The following is a 25,337-nucleotide window of genomic DNA, read 5'->3' on the forward strand; positions in this document are numbered from 1 at the left end:
TACACTTGACTATTCCCTCTAAGAGGCTTTTATATTTTAGGAATTGATTGTCAGTTTAGTTTGTTACGAAATCAAATTTGATTAGCAAATTGCTATACAAAGCCACTTCCCTCGTGCACTCCTACAATCCTCTCCCACGGCTCCGCAGGGAAGGGCTCAACCATCCGTGCCCTGTTTGGGGGGGGGTGTCACAGCCTGTGCTCCCACAGCAGGACAGCGTTTCCTGCTCCGGGCACTTTTAATGGAAACGTTACAAAGAGCTACTGGTATCATATTCACAGTGTTGTACAGGGAAAGTGAGGTGACACCAGGGAAAGGAGGGGAGCTCTGGGGGACAACAGGGACACAGCTCGTGAGAGCTCCAGGTAGTGTTTAACACACTAGGAATATGCCTGGGAAAACTGCATTGGTTCTCTTCCCTTTTCAGACTAAAGCAGTACTTTGAATATCTTGCTTCTATTTTCATTAACTACCCTCTGATCCAGTCTCCTCATCCTTCCCTAACCCTCCCTGCATGCATGGGGCACGAGGGGAGGGGTACGTTCCTGCAAGAACACACAGCTTCGTGTTCTCCTCCTAACTCAGCTTCTAAAAGAGCTTATTCAAAACAGTCCCCGCTGTGCCCCCAAGGATTGCTCTTGCAGCCCTTGGCCTGTCCTGACTGTCAGCAATGTTACAGACAGGGACACAGAACAAATGTGTTATTGGGACGACAACACTCCCCCCTCCCTGCACAATATCTCTCACAGTCCCCACCCTGGGACAGTGGAGCCCTGCAAGCTGCCTGAGGTCAGCTTTCGACCCAGGCCAGCGCCTCAGGGGAGCCCAGGCAGTTAGTCTGAAGCAAAGGGTATGACAAATTCACCCACACTCCACCTGGGTTGCTTCCTCAGCAACACAGCCCTGGCTTAGGAGACCTTCTAACACGTGAGAAAAGTACCTGCAGGCCACCTACACCATCAATGCCTGCATCTGCAGCAGAGGAGATCCAGGCTGCCCTGCAAACAGCCCCCACAAACCAACCTCACCTTGACCCTGGCAGGAGTGCAGCCAACTGAAAGACCCCCCCCCTGGGCTGGGCACAGCCACAGTGGGGCCGGGTCTTCACTCCCCTTGCCAAATCCCATCTGCCAGCAGGAGAACTGCACCCCTCCTTGGTGCCCACCGCGGAACGGCACCTCCCGCCTGCCTCCCACCTCTTGCAGCCAAGACTTGTGTTCAGTTACCAATGCATGTGCAAGGAGGATTAAGGAAAAGCTTCACAGTAATCCAGAGAGTTTCCTTAGACACGTAAACTCTCAGAAAATAATACCAGGGAGCACAAACCCCCGTATCAAACCAATGCCCAAGACACATAGGTGAACGAGCGGACCCCAGGGAACCTCCTCGTCTCAAGAAACAGCTTTTACACTTGACCAAACAGAGAACCAGTGAAGTGACATCATCAGGTTAAAATTTGTTTCTCAGACATAGTTTTGTGATTCTTTCCCCCACCCCAGACTCAGTAATTTCTCTTGGAATTCTAGTGGAAGGTGTCCCTGCCCATGGCAGGGGGGTTGGAACGAGATGAGCTTTAAGGTCCCTTCCAACCTAAACCATTCTGTGATTCTATGATTTGAGTAACTAATTGCAATTGTATTTTATCCTTTATACTGCTGCTTTCTGTATTTTATGACCAGCAATAAAACTAACTAATCCAGCTTCATTTTTCATTTCTCATTAGTTTCACAGTTTCATAGCCAATGGTACTGGGTCTGACTTCAAAGGTAGTGGGAAGGTTTCAATAAATAAGCCTCACTGCAATATAAAAATAATGCAGGCATTTCACCATAGATCTGAGGGAGAGGGGGTTAAATACATTAATAAAAACTAAGCTTAAACGAGGCTTAACACAGCTGACAGTCTGCAAAAAATTAATGCACTGATTTTTTTTTAAGTACTGCCTTAGGTAACTGCAGTAAAATAATAAATCAGAATATGTCAGATTAAACAACTTACACAGCAGTATTTAAAAGATACCTGAATATGTTTCAAAAGCTTAACTGATATGAACTAGGAAGCCCATTAAAGCTGCCCATTTGTACATTATAATACTAAAAAAACCCCAAGAAGGTAACAAAAACACAGCTTGGCGTAGTCTAATGGAAACAGGAACCTGGAGGCTGCACTATCCCAGGATGGGGATTTCCCAGCCTCTCTGGACAACCTGATTCAATGCTGTTTGGCTGTTCTCATGGTGAAAAAAATACCTTGTAATACCTAACTTTATGCTCCTTTGTATAAAGTTCCACCTACTGCTACTCCTCCTTGCACCGTGTGCCTCTGAGAAGGGTTTGGCTCTGTCTTCTCTGCGGAGTTTAAACAGGAGCAGTGACACAGGTAAAGGAGAGAGCACTGACACAAAAGCAAACTCCGGTCTGCAACACATGCTAGAAAACCCAGCACTCAGAAAATGGCACTTTGAAATCTGTCTGGCACTGCCCTTCCCAGTCTGCACCTCCCATCCTTCAGTTCCTTCTGATGGAAAGAACCCCCTGGGGACTCTGCCCCCCTGGGGATTCACACTCCAGGATGGAGAACACTGGTGCTGTTCAGCTCTCATCTCCAGGACAGGGATCTTTGCACAGGGTTTCCTGAATGCTCCTGCCCACGAGCAGGTTCCAAACCTGGCATTTCCCTGTCCATGACATCCAGGGTGTGCCAGACACATGCACTCCTCTTTTCCCAGTGATGCTTTGCTGCTGTTTCACCTATTCTACCCAACCCAGCGCCACCAGCTCCAGACAGGGCTGACACCAGATGAACCCTCTTGTTTCAACTGTCTCCATCCTCCCTAGAGGAAGCAAGAGCTGCTGCCAAGGCTGTGGGGAGATTGTTAGAGCTGAATTTGTTCTTAGCACTTGCTCATTCCTTGGGAAGGCAATTACTCCTTGGCACAGAAAAATCAGCATGATTTTATCATTGAACCCATAATTTCTTCCCATTGGTGAGAGCAGAGCATGCACCTCCACAGAAGTTACTAAAACAACCCCCAACCACCTCTAGACATCAGTAAATAGCAACGGCTCATTTTCTAAAACTTTCAATTAGACACTAAAGGCATCAGTGACTGGTTTTGTGGCTTCTTCTCTCCAGCCCCCAGTTGTGCCAGACCACGCTGATTTTCTGCCTTCTCCCTTTTTATTTCTAGTCTTGCCAGGATATACTTGTTTTCCTACAAAACCATTAAGGACCATGAAAAACACCTTCAGAAGGCTCCACCATCCAACTTTACCCAGCAAGTCTCAAATCCTTCCAAGGCTGCAAATCCCTAGGATTCAGCAGCACAGGTTCTTAAGTCTTATTCATATCCATGTTTTCATCAACAAAAACCTTTCAGAGCTCCAACCTCCTAAGGTTCCTCCTATTTCCGAGACACATCTTCCCACAAGCTGTAATACTTTGGTTTACAACTGGATTAAAATATAAATTAAATAACGCTAAATGAGTTTATACTGAAACACTTTATATATGTGTGTATATATATATATATGTATATACAGTATGTGTGTGTGCACTCCCTAATGACAGCTAGAGGAAGCAAAAGTCATTCTCCAAAGGCTTCTACTCTTCCAACTAGCGTGGTCAACTTATCCATTGCAACAATTCCCTGTGCATAAAAACTAATGAAGCACTGGAAGGTGGTGCTGGCGACCAGCTGGATCACACAGACGTTCAGGAACAGAAAGACAATAAATTATAAGAAGCAGTAGTAACTTGTTCACAGTTGGGATGAGGATAATGTTATGGGAAACCTGAATTTTCTACAGTCCCAGGAATAAAAAGCCAAAGGTCACTGAAGGTTAGAGATATATTGCAGTTAATCCTAAAAGCAAAGATCAGATCTGACACAAAGAAACCACATGAAGTTTCTCCCAGCAGACTAAACTCTGGAACAATCAGATTCAGCAGGAAGATCTCCATCAAAACCAGAATTCATCCCAAGGATGCTCTGATCTCTGCCTCCACCTCAGCAATGGATGCTTTCCCAAGTAGGAAGATTCCTAGAAGTCAACTCAATCCTACATTCAAAAGAAAATGCTCCCAAGTCCTTTCTTGATGCTACTTCTATCAGCCCAAGCGTCACCTTTAATATCTCCTAGTCCCAGCCTCTGTGTTTCCCTATGTTTGCCAAGCCAAAGCCTTTCAGCAGATGGAAATATTTTAGAGATGGTCGGACTCTTCAGATAATTTTATAACCCACTTGAGTGAGTTCCAGGTTAGGAATAACCTAAATTTCTAGTAAGACTAACTGCAGCAAAACTTTGGTCTGCTGCACTTTATTAAAAAAAGGAAAACAAACAAATCACAGCAAGTCTCCTCCAAGCCTACTCTATTCCAAAATGTTCTGGTAGACTTTAGTTTCAAGCAGCAGCCAGTAGTGTTTGCATAGATCTAGCTTTTATTTGGTTACAAATATATATATATAAATGTACATATATGTATATGTATGTATTTTATATTAAAATATCCCTTGAATGACAATGACCAAATTAAGGATGCTGAGCTCCTCTTTAGGCCCTTCCACTGCAGATGTCAGAGCTCTGTGCATGGCTCTCATCTCATGGCAGGAGTAAAGACTCAGCTACATCAGCAGATCCCAGACCTTCCAACTGCAGTCTTGGCCACAGGATCAGCTTTCAGGGAAAACTGAGAGCCCAAAAAGTCTCCTGAATTACAGCTCCTTGACTTACTGAATGGTTTGGGCTGGAAGGGACCTTTAGAGGTCATCTAGTCCAACCCCCTTGCCATGAGCAGGGACTACTCCCATCCCCAAAATATTTCCAGCAGAGCAAGAACAGCATTTGGTGTCACTAATCTGCAGAAACACCTGGATGCTGGCACAGCTAAATTGGCAGGCATGTCACAGATCAAAGACGAGAGTTTGATAAAGTTTACATCATTTTAAGTGCTATTTTTGTTGGTCCTCAACATGACCCTGTGTACCTCCCAAGCCACCTTCCACCCCAACCTTTGCAGTTGTCTTCCTATTTAAACCTTGGGTTCTGCAGGAGAGATGAAGTCAGAAGCAAATAAAAGCTGCAACTCTGCTCTTGCCAAGGCCTCCTTAGGGCTGAATCACCCAAAGGCACAGAAGGACCCAGCTCCAAGACCAGGCCTGGAATCACTGGCTGAAAGGAGCATGTTAAGTGATGTTCCCACCGCAGAGATGTGGAACGGAAACAGCCACCAAGCAGGAAAAGCAGGGAGAGCTGTCCTGTCCATTTATTTCAACTCTGATCCCACAGAGGGCTGAACTCCTGGCTCTGTGCCCTCCCTGCTGAGCCAGCCCCACAATGCCTTTCAGCCAGGCCACAGCTTGTTCCCAGTGCTATTCCAGCTCTGGATAGCTGTCAAATGGGAACAGCAGCTTTCTGTTCCTCCTGCCTTTCTTCAGGCACACAAACTTCTGAAAGTTGAATTATACAGGTCACAGCTTGAGAACATTGTGGAGAAGGTGTCGGTAAGTCCAAGGACTGACCTGATGGTGGGCAGTGCTGGGACGATAAGCCAGGAACTGCCCATCTGCATTGGCTGCTCTGGCTCTCACTGGGCTGACAGCTCTGCATCTTACTAAGTGGCTCTAAGCATGTTCTCAGCCTCCTGTTACAAATTCACATTCCATAAAGCCTCTCATTCATCCCTCTCTAGCTGCTGGAAATACAAAAACCAATTTGTTTCCACGCACTCCCATTGCAAGAGAGCAAAAAGACCTTCTCCTTTCTCCCTTTCCCAGTTTCCCATTGGTTATCCTTCTGAGAGGAAGAGGTTTAGCTTTTTCCCAAAGCAGCAGCACAGTATAACACAATTCTGGTTATTTTCACAGCTATTCACAGGGAACCTGGCAGCAGCAGGAACAGCCACGGCAACCGTCACGTCACTCGGCTGTGACTTGGCACCAGGGCTTGCTGCAGGCTTAAGGAGATAACCACAACTCTTCACATTTGGGAGGTGAGTTCCTTGGTAGCAAAGAACTAAGAAACGTGTTTCCTCTCCGAGAAAACAAACTGCGAAACCAGAGTGTGTTCTCCCTGTTGCCTAAGGCAAGCAAACAAACGGGTTAGTCAGCCCTAACTCTGAAGCGGACAGAAATGTTATGTACAGAGGTATTAAAAAATGACAGAGTTCTCTTCACATCCTCCTTAAATCACAGTTGAAATCACAGTTTTGGCAGGAAAAGGTGCAGCTAGACGTGGGAATGCAAAGCTGTGCCTCAACCCATCACAGAAGCATTCGCACTTGAAGAGTTGGCATCTGATTCTCCACAGCTTCGGTGCAACTGTGAAGAGCCGTGCCAGTGGAGAGGCAACGGAACACGGCAGCATTCTGCTGGGAAAGCACCTCTTGAGTAGCTACACCACTGCCAGGAAATTCACATGAGGTTTTTCCATACCATACACGACCTCCAACCCCTTTTTCCTCAAATCTTGCCCTTATCTGCACCGCAAAGGTCAAGCACTGAAAGAAATGTTCAATAACGATCCCTTCGGAACTGGTTCTGCCGTCCAGCGTGGACAGGCTTGAACTGCTTTCAGCAATGTTCAAGACGTATTAGAGACACCATGACTCCCACACATACATACACATCCATTAAATGTACAGAAATAATATTAAAATGATTCCCACTACCATACCTTATACTGACTCTAGCTACAAGCTATAAACTTCACCTCAGTGAGGCCTGGGCAAGAATTGGCTCTTTTGCATGCAATCAGAAATGATCGTTTATACAGTGGCAACCTCTGCACTAAAAAAAAAACCAACAAACAAAAAACCAAACCAAACCAAAACCAAAAGCAAACATAAAGGAGGAAAAAAAAATAAAAACCTTTCACAAGCTTTGTTTTTCAGCCTAGTAGGATATGAAGGACCAATTTCATGGTTTTCACCAGGCCAATTAAAGTAGTGAATCAGCAAACAGGGCACACCGTTGGCACCCTGGGCTGTCCGGATGCTCCTCCGTTCACAGTATCAATACAGTAAAACACAAACCTGCTCAAGAAACTCACAGCTATGCCATGGGAATAAAGGCAGTCACCATTTTATGTCAGCCCTTCTTCACTACGGTTGCCATCTGTCTCAGAAAAATGTTGCTTGTGTAGCAGTTACTGCACCTTCACCCTTCTCTTCACAGCAAGCTTAGCAGGGAAACTTTCCCACTATATTTATATATAATATATGTATATAAATAATTTTATGTTTTTATAGTTTGGTAGTATTCTTTTAAAATTTCTATTTTAAAACACTTAAAAATCTTTTAAGCAACTAAAAGTAACTTTTGATGCTCTCTAGTGTGAACAGGATAGGATTTCAAAGTCTTTAACTCTTTTTTTTTCATTTTTGGTAACTTCAAAAGCTATGACTAAAGCAGCACATCTCCACTCCTTCCCACACCTCGATTGCAACGAAACCTACCTTGGCCACCCTCTCACCACATCTTCTGCCACTGCAACCTCACTGTTTGGGTACCATCCTGCTTGACCTTCACCAGGAAACCCGACGGGGCTGGTCCCTCGGGTGGCCAAATCACTCCCCGCGTGACGATGCACTTGACAGGAGAGGAGGAAGGGACAGAAGGAAAACGGAGGTGAAATATCAGCTTTCCTGTTTGAAATGGTCAATGAAATGGTGCTTTGCAGGTGCCTGGCTCAGGACACCTGCAAAGGTTCCTCTCTTAGGAGCTCTTCCCTGTTACATATGATCCTGGCACCAAGCCCTTCCCACACACAAAAACACGTTAGAGCCACGTCTCTTTTTGAGAGAGAGATGGGAGGAACAGTGAGACCCCTCACCTATAAAAATGACCTGTAAAGTGAGGCAAGAATACATCGCCCTTCCCCAAATTCTTCCCTCTAAAGGGGCATGAAAATGATCCTGAGTCCCAATTTGAAAGTGGGGAAAGCAAAGGCTGGAGATGTTTCCATGTGCCCAAAATTGTGCAGTCTGACTGCAGGTCAAGCTTTGCTGTCACGTGGTCAGTCTCCTGCCCACCAAGCCCCTGTTCCAACCACTCACCCAGCTTTCTAGCTGAAGCAAGATGAAGTGTATTTCTTTTCCAATGTCTCTTTGTTCCTCCCATCACCTTAAGGATCAGAACTTCACCCTTCCTTTATCTTACATCCTCAAGAGAACTCCTTCACCAGACCCGATCCACGCAACCTGTCGTTCATTTCCCCCCTCTGTCATGAACAACTTGGCATCAGAACCAGAGAAAACTCTTAAAATATTGCATATTTTTTTTAAAAGACTTCTTCAAAAGATGTCAGAATATTTGCACTTATCTACCTGTCCCATGCTGTTCCGGTTATGAACCACATAAGCCCGTGCAAACACCTACAATACACACACAGGCACATCTCTCCAGGTTTGCTAAACTTGCTCTAAACATCAGAGCTGCTCAGAATACAAAAATCTTGAAGTCCATGCAAGGGGACAGAGTTGCGATTGCTCTAGGAACCATTCACTTTTAAGTCTCCTGAACTTCTACAAGGAAATAAGGTAGAGTTTTCTTTTCTTTTTGCATTTCATTGATTAAAAAAGTTATCAAAGTAGTTTGTAGAAATAGGTTTAAAAGCAACCACCCATGATTGCTTGGCTGGGACGACAGCATTGCAGTATTTCTGTATCACATATTGCTGTTATAAAAGATAAGTGCGTGTCGAGGGGGGAGCAGGGGTGAAGGAGGACTTTGGTAGCCAGCCTCTAACTCCGGAATTCAGCCACTCCAGAAAATCTGTGCCTAACCCTCGGCAACCCCTGGAGCACGGCAGTGCTCTGGCCGGGACATCGGAGAGCTCTGAGCTCTCCGGTCGCACCAGCAGACAACCTCCTCTGGAAGTCCCCTCCAGCCCTTCTCCCAAGGCATCAGCGTTTCACACGAACTTCACAACTGCTAAATCCCACTCTCAGTAGCCCAAGTGCTTCCTTCACATCTCGCTGACCTGTGGAATACTGCCTTGGAGCCGTGCCTGCTTTAACAAGGAGTGCGGAGGCCGTGCGCCTGGAACAGGCAAGGCCAAAAGCCCTAAAGTAACAGCTTAAACAAAAATGTAAAGAAACACACAAAAAATAAGACAGGGATAAATACACTCGGGCAAGGCAGGTTCCACCAGGACAGTCTTTTTGTTTTCTACCTGGGCAAGGGAGAAAGGCAACGGGCCCTTGCCCCTGCTCTCCCCTCGAGCGGGACCAGCGGATATGGCTCTGTGGGGCTGCAGGGCTGCCACCGGCACCGCCGGCGGGGCCTGGCTGCTGGGCCACAGGGCTGTCCAGAAATACAAATGACTGCTTGTCCCAGGTCACTACGGAACAGTAAAAAAATTTAAAATCCTGTCGATCCCTGAATAAGAAGTTGATTGACACAGTTGTTCTGTTTTTCTCCAAGAGGAGGAGGAATGAGGGAGAAAAACGTTTAACACTCCGTGTGTGGGGGGGTGTGTGAGGGAGAGAGAGAGAAAGAGAGAGAGAGAAGAGATTTTTCTATTTTGGCAACATCTTGGGAGCTTCTTTCTGTCCAGTGGTGGCATTGCACTAATTACAGTACCAGCCTGCCAGGTTGGTGCTGACTCTGGAGAGCCAAGAAAGGGAAGACGGTCCTTTCTCCCCGGACTCCGCAGTCGTGTTTCAATCCGGCCCAGTGGTGGACACAGATCCCTGTGCCGTCTCCCCCACAGCCACAGCCTCCTCCTGCGGAGGGGACTCCTCCTCCGCCTGCCCCCGGGACGTGACTGTGGTCTCGGGGGAGATGCTGTGGGGCCCTTCCAGGGGCAAACAGCCGGGGTGGTTCTTGCGAAAGTGCTGGTTGAGGATGGCCTGGAAAGGGAAGCTTTTGCCGCAGACGTGGCAGTGGAAGGGCTTGTTGCCCGTGTGCTTGCGGATGTGATATTCCAGCTGATCCTTGCGGGTGTACTTCTTCCCACACATGCGGCACACAAAGGGGGTGATGCCCATGTGGAGCCGCATGTGCCGGTCCAGGCTGCCCTTCTGGTTGAAGGATTTGGCGCAGTAAATACACGTGAGCCGCGGGTTGTACCGGAACCAGCGCTCGGAAACCTCCTGCTCCCGCAGATACTCCACGTAACCACTCACTCCAAGCATGGTTGATTCCTCCCCCTGCCAAGGAAACAGCAGATTTAAATAACAAGCAGCCTAAAACAAACTGCAGAGAAGAAGATCAGGCCCCAGTCCAGCCAGTAAAGCTTGTGCCAAACCTCAAAATCAGCAGCACTAATGTCTGCAACCTCAAGCACATATTTAAGTGCTTAACTGGGGCCTTGGAGCTGAAGACAAACGAGCAATCAATTAGAAACCACTGCTACAGAGACCCCCTCTGCCAAGTCATTCCCTGGATCTGGGGAACAAAAGATGGTCCTTGACACGAGCATGCTTGGCCACCAATGGAGTTGTGGGTCACGTGTGTCAATACTTGTTACTTCTTTAAAAATCTGGGCCAGTTTTATTAAAATACTGTATGCCACCTTCTGTTTCACTTACTAAAGGTTAAAAACAGGAAGCCAATTGATGAGCTTGCTTTTTAAAACAAAGGTGGAACAAACGACAAATGGTACTTTGAACCCTTGAGGTGTCACTTCACACCTCACTGAGGTATCTACTCAGGTGTCACTCAGGGCTTATTTTATTATAACAAGTCACTTTAGCCTGCCTGGCTGTGTGACCCAGCCCAGCCCCTAGCCCGGCTCACACAGCAAGGACTCGCTGGCTCCTCTGTGTTCTCCAAAGCCACACAGACAAACAGCCAAGGGCAACCCTGAACCCAGGACAGACACTTCTGGCCATTGTCTTCCGATGGAGCACAAACAGACCGACTCCAGAAATGCTCCGTGCTGGGGGATTGCTCTCCCAAGGCTGCTTCCCAGCAGTGCCAAGCACAGAGAGCGTGTACCAGCAGGAGAGCCCCTCCTCTGGCGGCCAGGGCTGTGTGAGCAGCACTCTACAGGTGCCAGGTGCTGCTGAATCCGGCCATGCAGGCACAGGGAAGCTGCTCAGGACTCAAGGACATGCACAGAGCTCTGGTACTTCCTTTCCACTCTGCCGCTGCCACGGGGCAGGGATCACAGGCAGGCTCTTTTAGTATGGATATGGCAATGCCAGGAGAGTGGAGGGTGATGAGACCTCCCCGTGTGTGTAAAGCCTCAGGTTTTATATTTGAGGCCATGTCACAATGCAGAAATAAGAGCAGCTTTTCTGTGGGAAGAGCTAGAATTGCTTTGTATGTCACATTGCCCCTGGAGGGTGAGTTTGACCTGAAATTTTCTCAATGTCTTCTAAGGACACAAAACAAAGCTTTGGAGAAACAGGAACAAAAAGGTATCTGTTGTTTTATGGAAGTGTATTACAGAGGCGGCAGACAGCAATCATGATTTTTTTCCCCGTTGCTTCACTTGGTCTTACTGAAGAGCAAAGCAGCCTGGTAATTCCTCGACCTGCCTCCAGCCAAGCCATCTGCTTACACATTGACACATTCCCTATTTGTCAGGCTCACAGAGTCCTTCTGCACTGTGTTGGCTGACACATTTGCACTACAGTGTCACTGTGACACTCACTGTATGCAACAAAACTAGACCAAAATCATTAGGCACAGGTATTACCACTGTCTCACCTTGCTGCACTCCCCACTGCCCTCCTGTTTCTGCATTTCTCTTCCTCCTACCCCAAAACTGTGCCCAAGAAAGCAGAAAGTTCAGAGCTCCTTTATACGTTGCAAATTCTGCTGTACAACACGGTGCCTTGGGAATTAGACAGAAACCTCTGCACAAATCCACAGCCCTTTGACTCTCCACCCCAAAGGTTTATGGGTGTAGTGCCTGGAAGGCTTTTTGGAAAGGTTCAGCTGCTGTCACCCCTCAGTCTTCCACAGAAGCCAAGCCACACCTCCCCCCTCAGCTCAGGCATTTGCTGCCAGTGTTTCAGAGCAGATCCAGCTCTGTAGGCAAATGGGATTTCTCCTCAGGAGTTGGTGGCCTGCCCAGAATGAAGGTGGATATTTATGCCCTCAGACAACAAGAGAAACTCCTTGTGTTTTCCAGGTATCTGGCCAAAATCCCAAGCGACCACAATCAGTTTTAAATTGTACACAGCCAGCAGACGTTCTCAGTGTGAGCAACTAAACGCTTCACAATAGCAAAAGGTCCTTGTTTCACACGTGGTACTGCTTCCAAATATAAAATATGACACATTTCATCGCAACACAGCCCCCTTCACCTCCGAGCCAACATTTACTTGCAAACTTCTTGATCTGCCTACCTGGGAACTGGGCTGCTTGGGCTCATCCATCCGCCCGGGAGACTCGCTTTTTGATCTGTACCGCTCAGTCACAGCAACCATGCTGCCAGAAGGGCTAAATCTGTGGGGTGGGGGAAGAGTGTAAATGGAGTTTTTAATGGGCATCAGGTCACTACGGTGTTTAGAACAACAGGTGAGCAGTGGAGGCACCTGTACAGCATCTCTTCAATCTCACCAGCTAACACACTGGAACAGTGCAAGTATAAAGGAAAAACCAAGTCATACTGGCATGTGGGTTCAGTCTTAACATCTGAAAAATAAAACTGAGTCATTTGGTTTCCAGTTCAGTGACAGAGAGCTTTGGGGTTGCTATCAGGAGTAAACCAACACAGGCCCGGTGACTCCGGAACTGCACAGCAGGAGCAGAAACCATTTCTCTGAGGGCACTCTCATCCACCACCCACACCCTCCTGCCACTCCCCAGAGTGAAACACAAGGGTGTGATGGACTCCAGGTGGGAAACAGGGGATACTGAGTGCAGTGGAAGAAGAGATGCTTGAGACTAACTGATCCCTGGAAAAGAGTTAAGGAAGTAGAAAGCATTGCTCTCCCAAGGCCCAGCTCAAGATTGTTCCCACTGATTGATTTATTAGGCAACAAGTGGCAGAATATTCACTGCTTCCAGGTAGCTGTTCCTCTCTGGGACCAGAGGAGCTGAGGTAGAAGAGGGGCAGATGTGAAGGGACACCCTGCAAATATAACCCGCTCCAATCCAACAGACCTGCCCCTTATCAGATCCGCTCTCTGGGTCGTGCTTAGGGCAACAAAATAAATACTCGAGCCGAGGGGAAGCAGATGGATGGAGAATCTAAACACAGCAGATTTCACCACTCATTTTCACATAAAGGCTTTCTGCTCTCTCATATAAATCAAACCAACAGTAGAGGCCACTGGGCTCCCCACTTCAGCTGCTCCAGAAGATGTAAACCCAGGGCCCACTGCTGCCCTGAAGCACCAGGGACAAAATTTGCTCTTGACTTACAGATGGTGCCCGGCTTGTTTCTCAGCTAGAACCATCCCCAGATTTTCAGGCCAGAAGGCATCAGTGCAATGACCCTTTGGGTAACACATATTGTATTTGACCTTGTTAATCCCTATGCTGAGCCTGGTATCTACTGAGGCTGCACAGAACACCTTCTTTAAACAAAAATCCCACCTCACCTGAAACACCGAGGTACAAATCCCAACCTATGCACAGAACTGGCCTGTAGCTGGAGATCCTGGTCTCATCACAACCCAGACAAAATACTATAACCTAAACCTGACACACTTCTTTACACCAGGAAAAAAAACTCATTCAGCACTTAAGATGGCTACAGGAAACAGAAGGAGGAAACGTTCCAGAGAGACCAACCCAGCCAAGTGAAAATATTGCACAGCCAAGGTCAGCAACTGAGTCAAAGGAAACCCACCTGTCGATCTCAGTGCTGGTTGGCCTGACCGCTTTGGCCCCGGAGGAGCCCAGGGCATAGGCGTCCTGGCCCAGCGCTCCATGGCCCGTGGTGTCGATCACCATGGCCGTGACCTCCTCGGCGCTGCTCCCGTCCTCTCCCGAGGGCTGGTGCTCTGCCCCCAGCCACTCCTCCAGGTTCTCGGTTTTGATGCGCACTCCGCCCAGCACCCGCACGTCGTCGTCGCTCCGGGCCCCGCGCTCTCCCATCCCCGTCTCCACATACCACTGTCCCGCCCTGTTAATCCGCAGGATGGGCTCCCTGCCTTCCACATCCGAGCTCTGCTCAATGATCTGGGGGCTGGTGGACTCCTCGGGCGGGCTGAGCTCCCGGATGTCCAGCACTGTGCTCACCTGGCCCAGGCGGCTCCCCTTCGGGGTGTTGTGGTGCGGGCTCAGGGAACGGTTCAGGGTTGGTGTCACCCGGTGAGACTCAGGCGGTCTCTCCTGATGCTTCGTCCTGGTCTGGCTCAACTCCGCCTCCACCTCTGCAACGTTGATTTTGAAGTGAATCCCCTCAAGGATCTGCGTGCACTTGTCTATGATGTGCTGCATCTGCAGGAAGCTGGCGGCTGTTAGGTAGCTGATGATGTCGGCCAGCTGCAGGCAGATCCTGCCTGTGTAGCAGAAGGAGAGGAGCTGCTCGAAGACAGAAGGGTTCTTGATGACAGAGATGGACACAGTGCTCATCTCGTTGAGGGACATGTGGTCGCGGAAGTAGGGCGAGCTGGCCGCCAGCACCACCTTGTGCGCGCGGAATGCCTGGCCCTGCACGTTGACCACGATGTCGCACAGTCGGCCCTGCATGCGCAGCTGGTTCAGGTGGCTCAGGACAGAGTTACTGAAGTCAGGAATCTCCAGCTGAATGTTCCCGCTCTTCTCCATGGCTGTCCCCGTTGCAGGTGCACGACTGCGCTGGAAAAGGGGGAAGAGACACCGTCATTAGCAGAGCCAGCCTGTCATTTGCATTTAAAACCTTTTTTACCTGCTTCCACATGGGATTTTTAGAGACCTTTCTCCCCACTGAATTGCCCCACACCTGGCAGGGCTCTGTGCTCTCTACGTGCTGTGCAAACCACCCTGTACCAGCGTTCTGCTAAACCAGCCCCTCAGAGACCCCCAGTCCCTACTGGCGCTTCGGCGCCCGAAGAACTTCGCTCTGTCAGCCTCAATTAAAGCACACCTGCATTGTAAAAAGAACATAAAAAATGGTTCAGGTACTAAAAATAGGCAGCTGATTGCATAATGGATTAAAATACTCAGCACTTGTACCTTCTAAGCACTTTGAAAAGGGAAAGTAATATTGTTATGCCTCCTTCGTACAACAGGAATCAGGAAGGAGACACCTGGACCTAAATCCTCCTGAGACTTCCGAAAAGCTGGCCAGCATATATCTGACCTTGAGACATCTTAAGGGCGTCATTAATCCCAAGATATCCATCATATGTGACACTTCTGACACATGTCAGAAAATATATAACGGGAGGGTGAAAGAAAAAGGTGTGGCCCAGGAGAGTCAAAGGGCCTCACTCAGGACCACTGTTTGTAGGGTCACAAGGCCACTGACTTTGGTCATCACCAATTTCCCCTCCTGGCCATATCCCAAGTCCGTAAGTCCTGGGCTCTTTCCCGCAGCACAGTAACAATGGGACTGTTCCACTCGGGCTGCAATCCCCAGCGGTGCCGTTCCGCCCGACGGCGATCCAGGTCAATGGTTTACCGAGGCTCCGAAGAATAACGGCTCATCCTTTGTTCCCCACCTTGGCTGGGATGTTCCTGGTTGTTCCCACCTGTACCACCCAGCAGCTCCTGGCAGGATCAGGGAGCACCTCCCGGCCCAGCTGGTGCAGTCAGGGGACACTTCACCGCTCAGCGGGTCCGTCAAGGCTTATCAGGAGCTTCCAAGGTGTTTCCAGCAGGGCCAAGAGATGGGGGGATGCACCACCACATCATCACACTGCATTTTGGCAGTTTGAAAAGGAGTCCTGACCATATATGGTAAAAATTTGGAATGATCCAAAATTAGATGTAAACTCACCCCGCCAAAAAAAGAAAGTAAATAAGCTTGTTAAAGCCCATTCATGGCGTGAGCAGCTTCCAAGCTGGATGGCACCTGAAGTGAGGATTGAGCAGAGTGCTGCAGGTATAAATACCACTTCAGGCAGGCTGAGAATACTGAGGCTGATAGTGCCTACTCCAAGGAATCCCAGAATTAAGGCTTCTTCTCACTTTCTCCTGTCACAGAATCATGGAATGCTTTGGGTGGGAAGAGACCTTAATGACCATCTCATCCCACCCCCTGCCATGGGTGGGACACCTTCCACTAGCCCAGGTTGCTCCAAGCCCCATCCAACCTGGCCTTGGCACTTCCACAGCCTCCCTGGGCAACCTGTGCCAGAGCCTCACCAATTCTTCCCAATATCCCATCTAACCCTGCCCTCTGTCAGTGGGAAGCCATTCCCCCTTGTTCTGTCACTCAGGTCCTTGCAAACAGTCCCTCTCCATTTTTCCTGTTAGTTCCCTTCAGGCCCTGAAGGCCACAATCAGGTCACGTCAGAGCCTTCTTTCTTCCAGGCTGAACAATCCCAACTCTCCCAGCCTTTCTTCCCAGCAGAGCTGCTCCAGCCCTCTGATCACCTTGGTGTCCCTCCTCTGGACTCACTCCAACAGGTTGATGTTCTTCCCTATCTTTAGGAGATAAAACCCCCTCAAACCCAAGGAGCTACAGTGCACAATTCCACAGTGCTGGAAGCAGCACTTCAAACACACAAAGCCAGGGGAAACAGGAACCCCAGTGTCTTACCTGGAGCGCTGTGAGTTACATGCAGGGGGGGAGGAACTGGGGGTACTGCCTTCTTGTTCTCCTTTTTCCTTCTGATGTAGTGAGAAGGTTTGGAAGCTTGTTGCCCCCTTCCCCTTGAGAGGGTAAAAAAGAAAGGAAAAATGAAGCACAGAGGAATTGTGTGCTCTTGAGCATGGCCATGGATGTCAGGCTTTGTCATTCCTGGTTTGCCACCTTCCCAAAACACCTGTTCCTAAAGCAATAAGCCCCAGAGCATTCCCTTGAGGCAGGGAAGCAAAGGCAATGGTGAAACAATCCACAAGCACCCAGGGAGACGAGGCAGTGGCAGAGGCTGAGCTCAGGAGGTACAGGAACGGAAGGGTAAAAACAGCAATCAGACCTCAACTGGCTGGGTATGGCCCTGCTCTGAGGGCAGCTGCTCCCAGGGGAGCCCAAAAAATTATCTGTGAGCTCCTGCTCCAAAAGTAGGGAAAATCCATCAGCCCTTTATGGCAGGAGGAAAAGACCTCTGGAGCTTTGCCCAACTCAGAATGGGGAAACCTGCATTTCATGAGGCACTTTATGTTTTATACACTTTGGGGAACACCCTCAGAGGCTGGAGAGGGGGAATCTGTGGGCTTGGTTCAAACTCCCCTGTCAGGGCGATTTCTGTGCCCCCAGGTAGGGGGTCTCTCATCAGCTTCCGCACCTCAGCAATAACATCCCAATTTCTGTCTTCCCTGGGAAGTCCATCACCTGCACACACCTTTCCCTCAGGGCTGAGCATCAGCACAGGGCACACATTGGGACACTCAGCAGCTTTCAATGCAATCTGAAGTGTCACCAGCTTGGACTTGGCCTTTACTGATCTCAGCAAATGCCTTTCCCTGTGTGAGGCAGCTCCTGAGAACAGAAATTCTCACTTCATCAGGGAAAAGGCAGAGGCAGATCCCCCACAGCAGGTGGTGATCACTGTGAATGGCCCTTGTCAGACACTCGCCCTGGGGGCTGCATAGAGGGACTGAAAACTCATCTTTTGGGCTCAGATCTACCACGACTGGGCAACTTCACAGAATTTGGAATGGATCCACAAGGACTATCGAGTCCAACTCCTGGCCCTGCACAGACACCCCAACAATCTCCCCCTGTCCCTCAGAGCATTGTCCAAACCCTCCTGGAGCTCTGGCAGCCTTGGGGCTGTGCCCACTGCCCTGGGGAGCCTGGTCAGTGCCAACCACCCTCTAGGGGAAGAACTTTTTCCCCAGATCCAACCTAAACCTCCCCTGAACAGCTCCAGCCAATTCCCTCGGCGTCCCTTGTCCACTGCTACCAGAAACAACTTTAGAAATCAGATGGTTTTGGGTTGGAAGGGACTTAAAAGGCCCACCCAGTGCCACCCCCTGCATGGGCAGGGGACACCTTCCACCAGCCCAGGTTGCTCCCAAGTCCCGTCCAACCTGGCCTTGATCCAGCTTGCAGGGATGGGGCAGCCAACAGCTTCTCTGGCAACCTGTTGCCAGGGCCTCCCCCACCGCCTCAACAGGGAGGAATTCCTTCCAAATAATCCCAAACCCAACGCGAACTCGGCTCCTCCCCAGATTACCAGCGGGACTTCTCCTCGACTCCCCCCGTCCGGCCCGACCCCCGGCGGTGCCCCCCCCGGCGCTGCAGGGCTCTCGGTGCCGCTGTCCCGCCGGGCGCTCCCCCTCGGCCCGCCATGGCCGGACAGCGGCACCCGGACCCCGAGGCAAGTGGCCAACACCCGGCCCGCCCTGGCGCTCCCGCCCCGCCAGCGCTGAGGGCGGCGGCCGCGCCCCGGCCCGCCCGTCCCCCCGCGCCCCCCCGGGCCGTCCTGGGGCCGTCCCGGAGCTCTCCTCGGGGGCCGTCTCCGCCCGCCCCGCCCCGGACCGGGCTCACCTGCCGGGGGTGGGAAGGGCCCGCAGCGCGGCCGCGGAACGCGAAACGCGCCCTGCGCGGCGCGCGCCACGGAAGGAAACGCCGTGCGGACCGTGCGCCCGCGCACCGCCCCCGCCCGCCGAGTGCGCCGAGAGGGGGTGGGGCCGCGCAAAGTCACGTGATTGCCAACCCTATATAAAGGCCGCGCAGGAGGCTCGCGGTCTCTTTGTTCCTGAGGCGCGGAGGGGTGCGAGGGCTTTGTGCGGCCCCCGCGGTGAGTGCGCGCTTGTTCTACCCCCGGGGTGGGCCGGCGGGGCGCTGCGGGGACCCTCGGGGTGCGGTGGGGTCCCCGATGAGCGCTGTAGCGGGAGGATGGGGGTGGATTGCGCCGCCGGGCCTAGGCCGCTGGTACTGTGCCTCGTGGCGACCTCGGCGCTGTGAGAGCGGGGTCCCATGGGGGCCCCCACGGGTTTGGGGGTATCAGCTTGCAGGTGCAGGGTAATACACGAGGCGCTGAGTTGTGGGGTCTTACCCAGGAGCCCTTTTCCCGTGGGAAACGCGCCTGGCATGTGGCAGTGTGGGATGGGCCCGATGCAAATGTAAGCATTACGGATCCCTGGGTTTTGTGGGTTGGTGCCTTTTTTCACTGTGCGCTGGGCTTTAAAGGTGGTTGCTTTGGCGGATAAATGTGTAAAATGCGATTGTAGCGTTGTGGAAGGGTTAAGGATTTCTTCCGCTACTGAAATGTGCACACGATGCCTTAAAGGATTAAGGGTTGGCCTCGCGGCCCCAAGGCTGCCAGAGCTCCAGGAGCGTTTGGACAACGCTCTCAGGGACAGGGGGAGATTGTTGGGGTGTTAGTGCAGGGACAGGGGTTGGACTGATCCTGGTGGGCCCCTTCTAACTCAGCATATCCTGTGATTGTGGACGTTTAAAGAGCAGTGGCTCACTCGGACTCCCTTATGCCCGCACATGATGAGAACTGCGTTGGTAGGGACATCTGAGAGGGTGATTGATGAATGCCAACGGATCTGAGCTGGGCACGGGACACTTGTGGGCTGTCTGGGATAGCTGAGGTGCCACGTGGGCCTTTCTGAGCAGCCAAAGGTCACGGGGCTGATCCGGTGAGCGAACAGCAGAATTTAAGCTGTAGAAAGTAAAGTACTTCAGTGGTTCTGTTCTGCGTAAAAATACAGGCAGTAGTTATTTCTTGTGTCCTTGTTTGATCAAAGAGCAGAAATTTAGATTGTGTCGAGGGGCACTTTAAGGCTCAGAGTGTTTTGTATTTTACTTTGCATCTCTCAAAGAGGTATCTGTAAAAATAACATTCTTTAAAGAAGAAAAGCTAATATGTCTTCTTGTTTTCTGTTTAAGATGCATCAGCTATACTATTCCTTCTTGTGGCTTCAAAACAGGTAAGTTTTGCTTCTAAAATAGAGAGTTTAAATGAAAAAATATGTGGATTCATGTACAGCAATTAGACTGGAGTACTCTTGCATCAGGGAGTTACAGGATCAGCACTGGTGGTGGTGTCTCCTCAAGCACTCCTTATTTGCTTACTGAGAAAAGTCACCCCTTTCTTTGTCCTAGGAAAGGATTTGGGAGGCTCCTGTTGTTTCTAAACAGCTGGTCATCCTGTAACCAGACCACAAGAGTACCCCAGATCCCTTTTTTCCTGCATTACTGCTGCTTCGTTATTCACAGCAATAAATAACTTGGAACACATTGCAGAAAAAGTGTAACTGAGGAGATTGCTGTTGACTGGACTACAGAGCCTGTGATGGTTTCAGTATAAAGAGTAGTGGACAGAAGTGATTTCTGAAAACTCTGTGCTGAGGCTTTTTTCTGTGCTTGGTGTGGCTGCCAGAGGGGCTCCCAGTTCTACAAACTCCTGAAGCTGTTCTTTCTCTTCCAGATCTGCCACCAAATGCACAGCCTTGATGCCACTTCACAAGGTAATACATAATTAATGAAAACTCAGCATGAAATTATGCTTAGGGTTTGTCTGGGCAGTGTCTTTTGCTCTGATAACACGTCAGTGGTCAGACAATTCCCTGAGCCAGGTTTTCCCTCTGGTGCCACAATGATGACACTTATTTGCTACTCTTGACCAAGAGAGTGATGAGCACTTTTACCACCATTACAGTTTTCTGAGGCACAGCAACTTAGTTCCCCTCAATGCTTTGAGTACTGAATATCCTATTCACAAGCTTTTTTTTCCTCCAGGATTTGACTCCTGCACTCAGCAGACATGCAGAAGGAACATCACCTGGTGAGAAATGCGTGCTTTATGGTGGGGTTTCTTCCATGGTAAAACACTGCAGCGGGAAGGATGGGATGTGCTTTAAAATTAGTTTCCACTAAGACCAGAAGCAATTTATACTTGCTAGTATTCAAATTTGTGAATGTTTCTTTGTTTTATTGGGAAAACTTAATTGTAAAAGCTGTGACAAGAGGTGATTGCTTGGTAGGATGATTCCAAAGCAGATACAGTGATGATGGCATAGTTCAGCAGAGCATCCTGTGGTGAACACTTCTGTCTTTCGCTCCTATCTGATGTGTCTGCCTTTTGTGATCTCATCAGGAGCTCTGGGCTTGGACACCAAGGCTGAAATAACGTCTTTTTTTTTTTTTCATTTGTTGCAGGCACTGGGAGATAAAACTCTAACCTGTGCAAGGTAAACATTGCATTGCCTATGTCTGTCCAAACTCATTTGTGTCCCTGCTGTGTGAGGGGCTGCTGTGATGACAGCATAGTTCAGCAGATGAGCCGTGATGATCACACTGTCACTGTCTTTCGCTCCTGTCTGATGCAGCCTCCTGTCCTTAGGCTGTTCCAGTCAAATCATGTGGAAAGCTGAGAGGGAAACACTTCCTTTTGATCAGTAAATGTGTTCTGAAAATTAGTCCCAGAAAATCAGCGAATGGGATAAACATAAAGTTTAGTGGGATGAATAGAAGGGAATAGAGTAGGCTGTGCTTGTAAATTAAACACAAGTACAGCAGAATAAGGTTAATCAGGTGTTAGTGCTCCAACTTCTGAAAGGGTTTTGTTGCTTTACAGATTGCCCTGGACAGAGGAGACCTGTGCCTCTTGTGTGAGAAGCTATTTCATCTGTTACTGATGTTGGTGAAGCCAAGGCCTTCCTAATTGCAGGTAATTATTAAACCATTTTTAGGGTTTATTGGACTTTTGTCTGCTGCATTTGAGCTTGGATGTTTGCTTTTGGAGATGTCTGCAAATTCCTTGTGTTTTCTCTGGAAAGTGTGAAGCAAAGTGTGCTTTCAGCTTCCTGTGTTACATTAGAAAGCAGGAAGTAATTGTGGTGGTAAAGATTTCTGGAAAGTGCTTGTTAAACCTGAGCGGTGAATGCCATAGTACTCTGAATTTAGTGCCCAAAATGGTTATCCTGGCTTAGCATGGCTGGGGTATTTACACAAAGTTGATGTCACTGAACTCTGCACTTCAGAAGTTTGCTCCTTCCTGCAATTTCAGTTGTCTCTGGAGCTAAAGGAAAAAATTACTGGGGTGTTGGAGCTTGCTGGGAGCTGACTTTTCCTCTGGGAGGGGATGGAGGTGAGGTGGCCTCTACTGTAGATGATGTTGAATCAGGTCTCTGATCCTTATGAGGACAAAACTTGACCAAATGCTGATACAGTATTTTATTGGAACTATTCTTATGCTAAAACTTCCTGCTGGACCTTGTCTAATAGGAAATTTTTCTCTACAGGCTTCCAAAATGTTTCTCCTTGCAAGGTGGGTATTTGATTAACTCTGCAAGTATCAATATTCCAAAATATGCCCAGAAGTGAAGTATTTACCTTCTTGTTACCTGGGGGGAAGAGGCCAGTGGCTGGTGTTGTCTGCTGCTTGCCATCTCAGCCAAAACAGGAGGATGTTTAAAGGGGGAACTGCCTGCCTGGATAAGGCCCAGCCTTGGTAGGCTGGTGTGAGCTTCCAGTGAAGAGCTGAGCACAGAGAGTGGTCTTGATGGCACTGCTGGTGGATTTGCAGCCTTGGCCTAGAGCAGGGACTGACAGAGCTGCCTGTGTGATGAGATGTGACTGCCCTGACTCCAGTTGTGGAGGTCTGCCATTAGCTCTATCTGACTGCAGGCACCTGACTGAGATTCCACCCTCCTCTGCTGCTTTCCGTGCTGTCCTGATAGTTTGCATTATTCCAGGTGCAGTGGAGCTGGGAAGTGGGGCAGTTGGGAGTGCTGCCAGCAAAAGGTAAGTCGCCAGCACATGGAGTGGAACTGCTCAGAACTGTGTGATACAGGGGATGGGGAAGTTTCTAGATCCTATAATTGCAGCTGCAGCACCAAGCAGAAGGTTTCTGGAGAATTTTATTACCTTTACCAGGTAAAAACGCCACATATTGGCAGCAGCCTGCAGGGTTCACTCACCCAAGGTGCTGCATATCTCATATTTTAAAACTTTTAAGTGTATTCTGTAACTGAGAAGAAGTAATAGGGACCATTTGGAATGTCCAACTGCTATGGGCTCCTTGAGTTCCTCGTTAATGAGTGTGTGGTAACCTGGTAGCACAGAGCTTGTGCTCACCAAAGCCAGTAGTTAATTAAGTAGTGGGCTCTTGCAGGGAGTAGCATTAATCTTCAGGGCTTACTGTGGTGAATTATTTTTCTTAAATGCTAGAACAGGGCTTTTGCATGATGTGAATGAAGATGTGGTTGGGGATAAGGTCTGAAATGCTGAGATCAGATCCTCTGAGACAAAAGTGGCACAACATCAAGCTACTCTAAGCATGTACTGTTGGTGATGAATTCTAAGCAATGGGAATCTCTCTGAAAGAGTCTGAGGACAACTCTTGTGCTGAAACAGTACCCACAGTCAAACTAAATCCTGAAGCACTGCCAAGGAGAGAGTGTTAGTAAAATTTCACTTCTTTACAGGGTGAATCTCGTGGGGAGTTCCTGTGAGAAACAAGGTGGATGTGCCTGAGGAAAGTGTAGAGTACATGGGGGTTTGTAATTCTTGGAATACTGTCTTTGTGCTGAATGCCTAGGTAGTGGTACCTAAAAGGTGTCCTGTAAGAGATCTGATTTGTCTTCCCTTTATTGTATTCTGATTCTCCTGCTCCCATCTACTGTGGGAATTAACATGTGCATGAAGCAAGAATGCACTTCTGTGTAGTTCTGAATTTGCCATGAAAAGGAAGGGCTGTTTCTGAGCAAGTACCCAAGTGTAGTCAGTGGTAAACTTGGTGTGGAGTTCTGACTGAACAGAAGATGTGGCCTCAATGACTCTAAAAATTGGGAGTTTATTGCAACGTTGCACTGTGTAATGAAAAGAAAAACAACCCTATATTCTCTAGTTGTCACTTCTCAGCAATTTTTGCTGATCTTTATGCTGGCTCTACACAAATTTAGACTCAAGTTCTAAATATTTGCTGTATGATCTTGTTTCCCAACAGACTGGTTCTCATTTTTAAAGATAGGTTCTTGGGATGATTTCTATGAGACTTGTAATTTGGGTATCTAAACTCATTAAATACAATTTTCCAGGGGGGAGAGACAGCATCACAAAGCAAGTAGTAGCTTTGTACTTACCCTGTTTCTTCCAATGTTTGTAATTCTGTATTTCCAATTCAGTTAGGATTTGTAAGCTTTGTGTCTCCTATATTTGGGTGTTGCAAGTTAACCTTGTGAGTTGCCAGCTGAAAGGCAGCCTTCCCCCAGGTAAAATTAGTTTGGTGAATAGGAATTCATAGATAAACAAACTTGCATATAGTGCTGCTGTCTTGTTATTCTGAAAGTACCTCTCTCTTCTCAGGAAAGGACTGTGCTGTTTGCAGCCTCACTGGGTAAGTCCAACAGCTGAACTGTATTACATGTTATTGGGAATGTTTGTAGCCACTGATGAGATTGATTCTGCCAGATGAATTAGTGTGATTTTACCCTTTCCGTTCCACTTTGTGCTGAGGTTACAGAGCTGATGTGGAACCTGTACCACTTGTGCTACTGCATGTGCTAATTGTGTTTTCTTCTGGCTTTAGGTGAGGAAGCAACTTTGCAATTACTGTATGAAGAACTGAGAAGGTGAGTGTAACTACAGTAATTAAGACATTTCTTTGCTGGAACAAGTGATGATAACCTTAGCTTGAACTCTCTCACTGAACAGAGATGAAATTCTAAGGGCTGAGATGTTCCCAGCAAGTGTCCTTGTGGTGGTTTGGTGTCTTAATGTGGTTCTTATGTCTATCTTACTAGGTGGAGGATTGCAGTATAATGGGCTACACTTGCATGAACAGCATTAAAAAGCCCAAGTGTTTTTTACCCCACTGGTAATGTTTACCTGACGCTGGTTGGAGCCAATAAAAATCTGCAAACTCTGCCTGTTGTTGTGACCTCTTTTCCGACTGGAACAGCTTGGTGTGAAACAGCTCTAGCCTACAGTATAAAAGCTTCAAATGCTTGATTTAGAGCAGGGACTAAATTAGGTGAAATGCTTGCAAGTGTACTGGGGTGTCCAGTACTGCTGGTGTGCAGGCTGCAGCTGGCCTGGCCAATACCAACATTTAGACAAAGGCAAACAATTAAAGGGGTAATTAGTGTGTTGTAGGTGAGAGCTAAACTTACTACTACTTTATTTAATACTAAAATGCCCCCAGTAATCCTGGTATTATGTGTCCAGGTGTGCACAGAACAAGCACACTGCTTGGACTTGTTAACCCTTTTCCACTGGTATTGAGCAAGACAGGATTTGGCCTCCATGAGGGGAAAAAAGTGAAGAGGTGGGGGATTGTGATACTACCAATTAAAAAACCAAGTTATTAATTATGAAGCAGGAAAGCCTGCTAAGGTGTTTCTGCTTCCCGAAACTCATTAATGATAGATTTCTATA

At 48.6% G+C, this 25,337-nt stretch overlaps 1 protein-coding gene, 1 long non-coding RNA gene and 7 other non-coding genes across 13 annotated transcripts; 8 read left to right on the forward strand and 1 right to left on the reverse strand.

The window, feature by feature from the left end:
* Positions 1–1,149: 1,149 nt before the first annotated feature.
* Positions 1,150–18,541, reverse strand: ZBTB37 (zinc finger and BTB domain containing 37). 3 transcript variants are annotated; one of them, XR_001922063.2, is made up of 6 exons: positions 18,492–18,541; positions 16,596–16,708; positions 13,755–14,707; positions 12,304–12,403; positions 8,326–10,152; positions 1,150–7,588 (listed from the first exon to the last, which is right to left on the reverse strand). XR_001922063.2 is itself a non-coding variant. In XM_029964031.1 (5 exons), the coding sequence occupies exons 3-5, from the start codon at positions 14,675–14,677 to the stop codon at positions 9,664–9,666; spliced, it is 1,512 nt and encodes a 503-aa protein (XP_029819891.1). In that variant the 5' UTR covers positions 14,678–14,707; positions 16,596–16,708; positions 18,492–18,541; the 3' UTR covers positions 1,150–9,663. The 3 variants fall into 3 exon arrangements, 2 of the variants coding, with proteins under 2 accessions (XP_029819891.1, XP_008929081.2); XM_029964031.1 differs by having other exon boundaries at positions 1,150–10,152; XM_008930833.3 differs by lacking the exons at positions 16,596–16,708; positions 18,492–18,541 and adding an exon at positions 15,513–15,620 and having other exon boundaries at positions 1,150–10,152.
* Positions 18,542–18,695: 154 nt separating this feature from the next.
* On the forward strand, positions 18,696–24,827 carry LOC108641539. Of its 3 annotated transcripts, none has more exons than XR_001922066.1 (11): positions 18,696–18,744; positions 19,845–19,885; positions 20,386–20,425; positions 20,697–20,742; positions 21,117–21,148; positions 21,535–21,627; positions 22,202–22,227; positions 22,655–22,703; positions 24,267–24,297; positions 24,490–24,532; positions 24,704–24,827. It is a non-coding gene; the product is annotated as an uncharacterized LOC108641539 (long non-coding RNA). The 3 variants fall into 3 exon arrangements; XR_001922067.1 differs by lacking the exon at positions 18,696–18,744 and adding an exon at positions 19,357–19,594; XR_001922065.1 differs by lacking the exon at positions 18,696–18,744 and having other exon boundaries at positions 19,793–19,885.
* LOC112841326 lies at positions 19,433–19,514 on the forward strand. Its single transcript, XR_003212931.1, has one exon. It is a non-coding gene; the product is annotated as a small nucleolar RNA SNORD74 (small nucleolar RNA).
* On the forward strand, positions 20,243–20,310 carry LOC112841323. Its single transcript, XR_003212928.1, has one exon. It is a non-coding gene; the product is annotated as a small nucleolar RNA SNORD75 (small nucleolar RNA).
* On the forward strand, positions 20,547–20,628 carry LOC112841321. The gene has a single exon (XR_003212926.1). It is a non-coding gene; the product is annotated as a small nucleolar RNA SNORD24 (small nucleolar RNA).
* Positions 20,955–21,035, forward strand: LOC112841322. Its single transcript, XR_003212927.1, has one exon. It is a non-coding gene; the product is annotated as a small nucleolar RNA snR60/Z15/Z230/Z193/J17 (small nucleolar RNA).
* Positions 21,204–21,290, forward strand: LOC112841327. Its single transcript, XR_003212932.1, has one exon. It is a non-coding gene; the product is annotated as a small nucleolar RNA snR60/Z15/Z230/Z193/J17 (small nucleolar RNA).
* Positions 23,242–23,317, forward strand: LOC112841324. The gene has a single exon (XR_003212929.1). It is a non-coding gene; the product is annotated as a small nucleolar RNA SNORD79 (small nucleolar RNA).
* On the forward strand, positions 24,345–24,419 carry LOC112841325. Its single transcript, XR_003212930.1, has one exon. It is a non-coding gene; the product is annotated as a small nucleolar RNA SNORD47 (small nucleolar RNA).
* Positions 24,828–25,337: the final 510 nt, after the last annotated feature.

Source organism: Manacus vitellinus, unplaced genomic scaffold, assembly GCF_001715985.3.
Source record: "Manacus vitellinus isolate BGI_N305 unplaced genomic scaffold, ASM171598v3 scaffold_68_pilon, whole genome shotgun sequence".
Taxonomy (NCBI): domain Eukaryota; kingdom Metazoa; phylum Chordata; class Aves; order Passeriformes; family Pipridae; genus Manacus; species Manacus vitellinus.

Excerpts from the sequence above, each read along its gene's own strand:
- ZBTB37 (XM_029964031.1), bottom strand. The coding sequence starts at position 14,677 with ATGGAGAAGAGCGGGAACATTCAGCTGGAGATTCCTGACTTCAGTAAC. Across the intron at positions 12,404-13,754 it reads ACCAGCACTGAGATCGACAG|ATTTAGCCCTTCTGGCAGCA; the intron begins GTGGGTTTCCTT and ends CCCACCCCACAG. Across the intron at positions 10,153-12,303 it reads CCAAGCAGCCCAGTTCCCAG|GGGGAGGAATCAACCATGCT; the intron begins GTAGGCAGATCA and ends TTTCCTTGGCAG.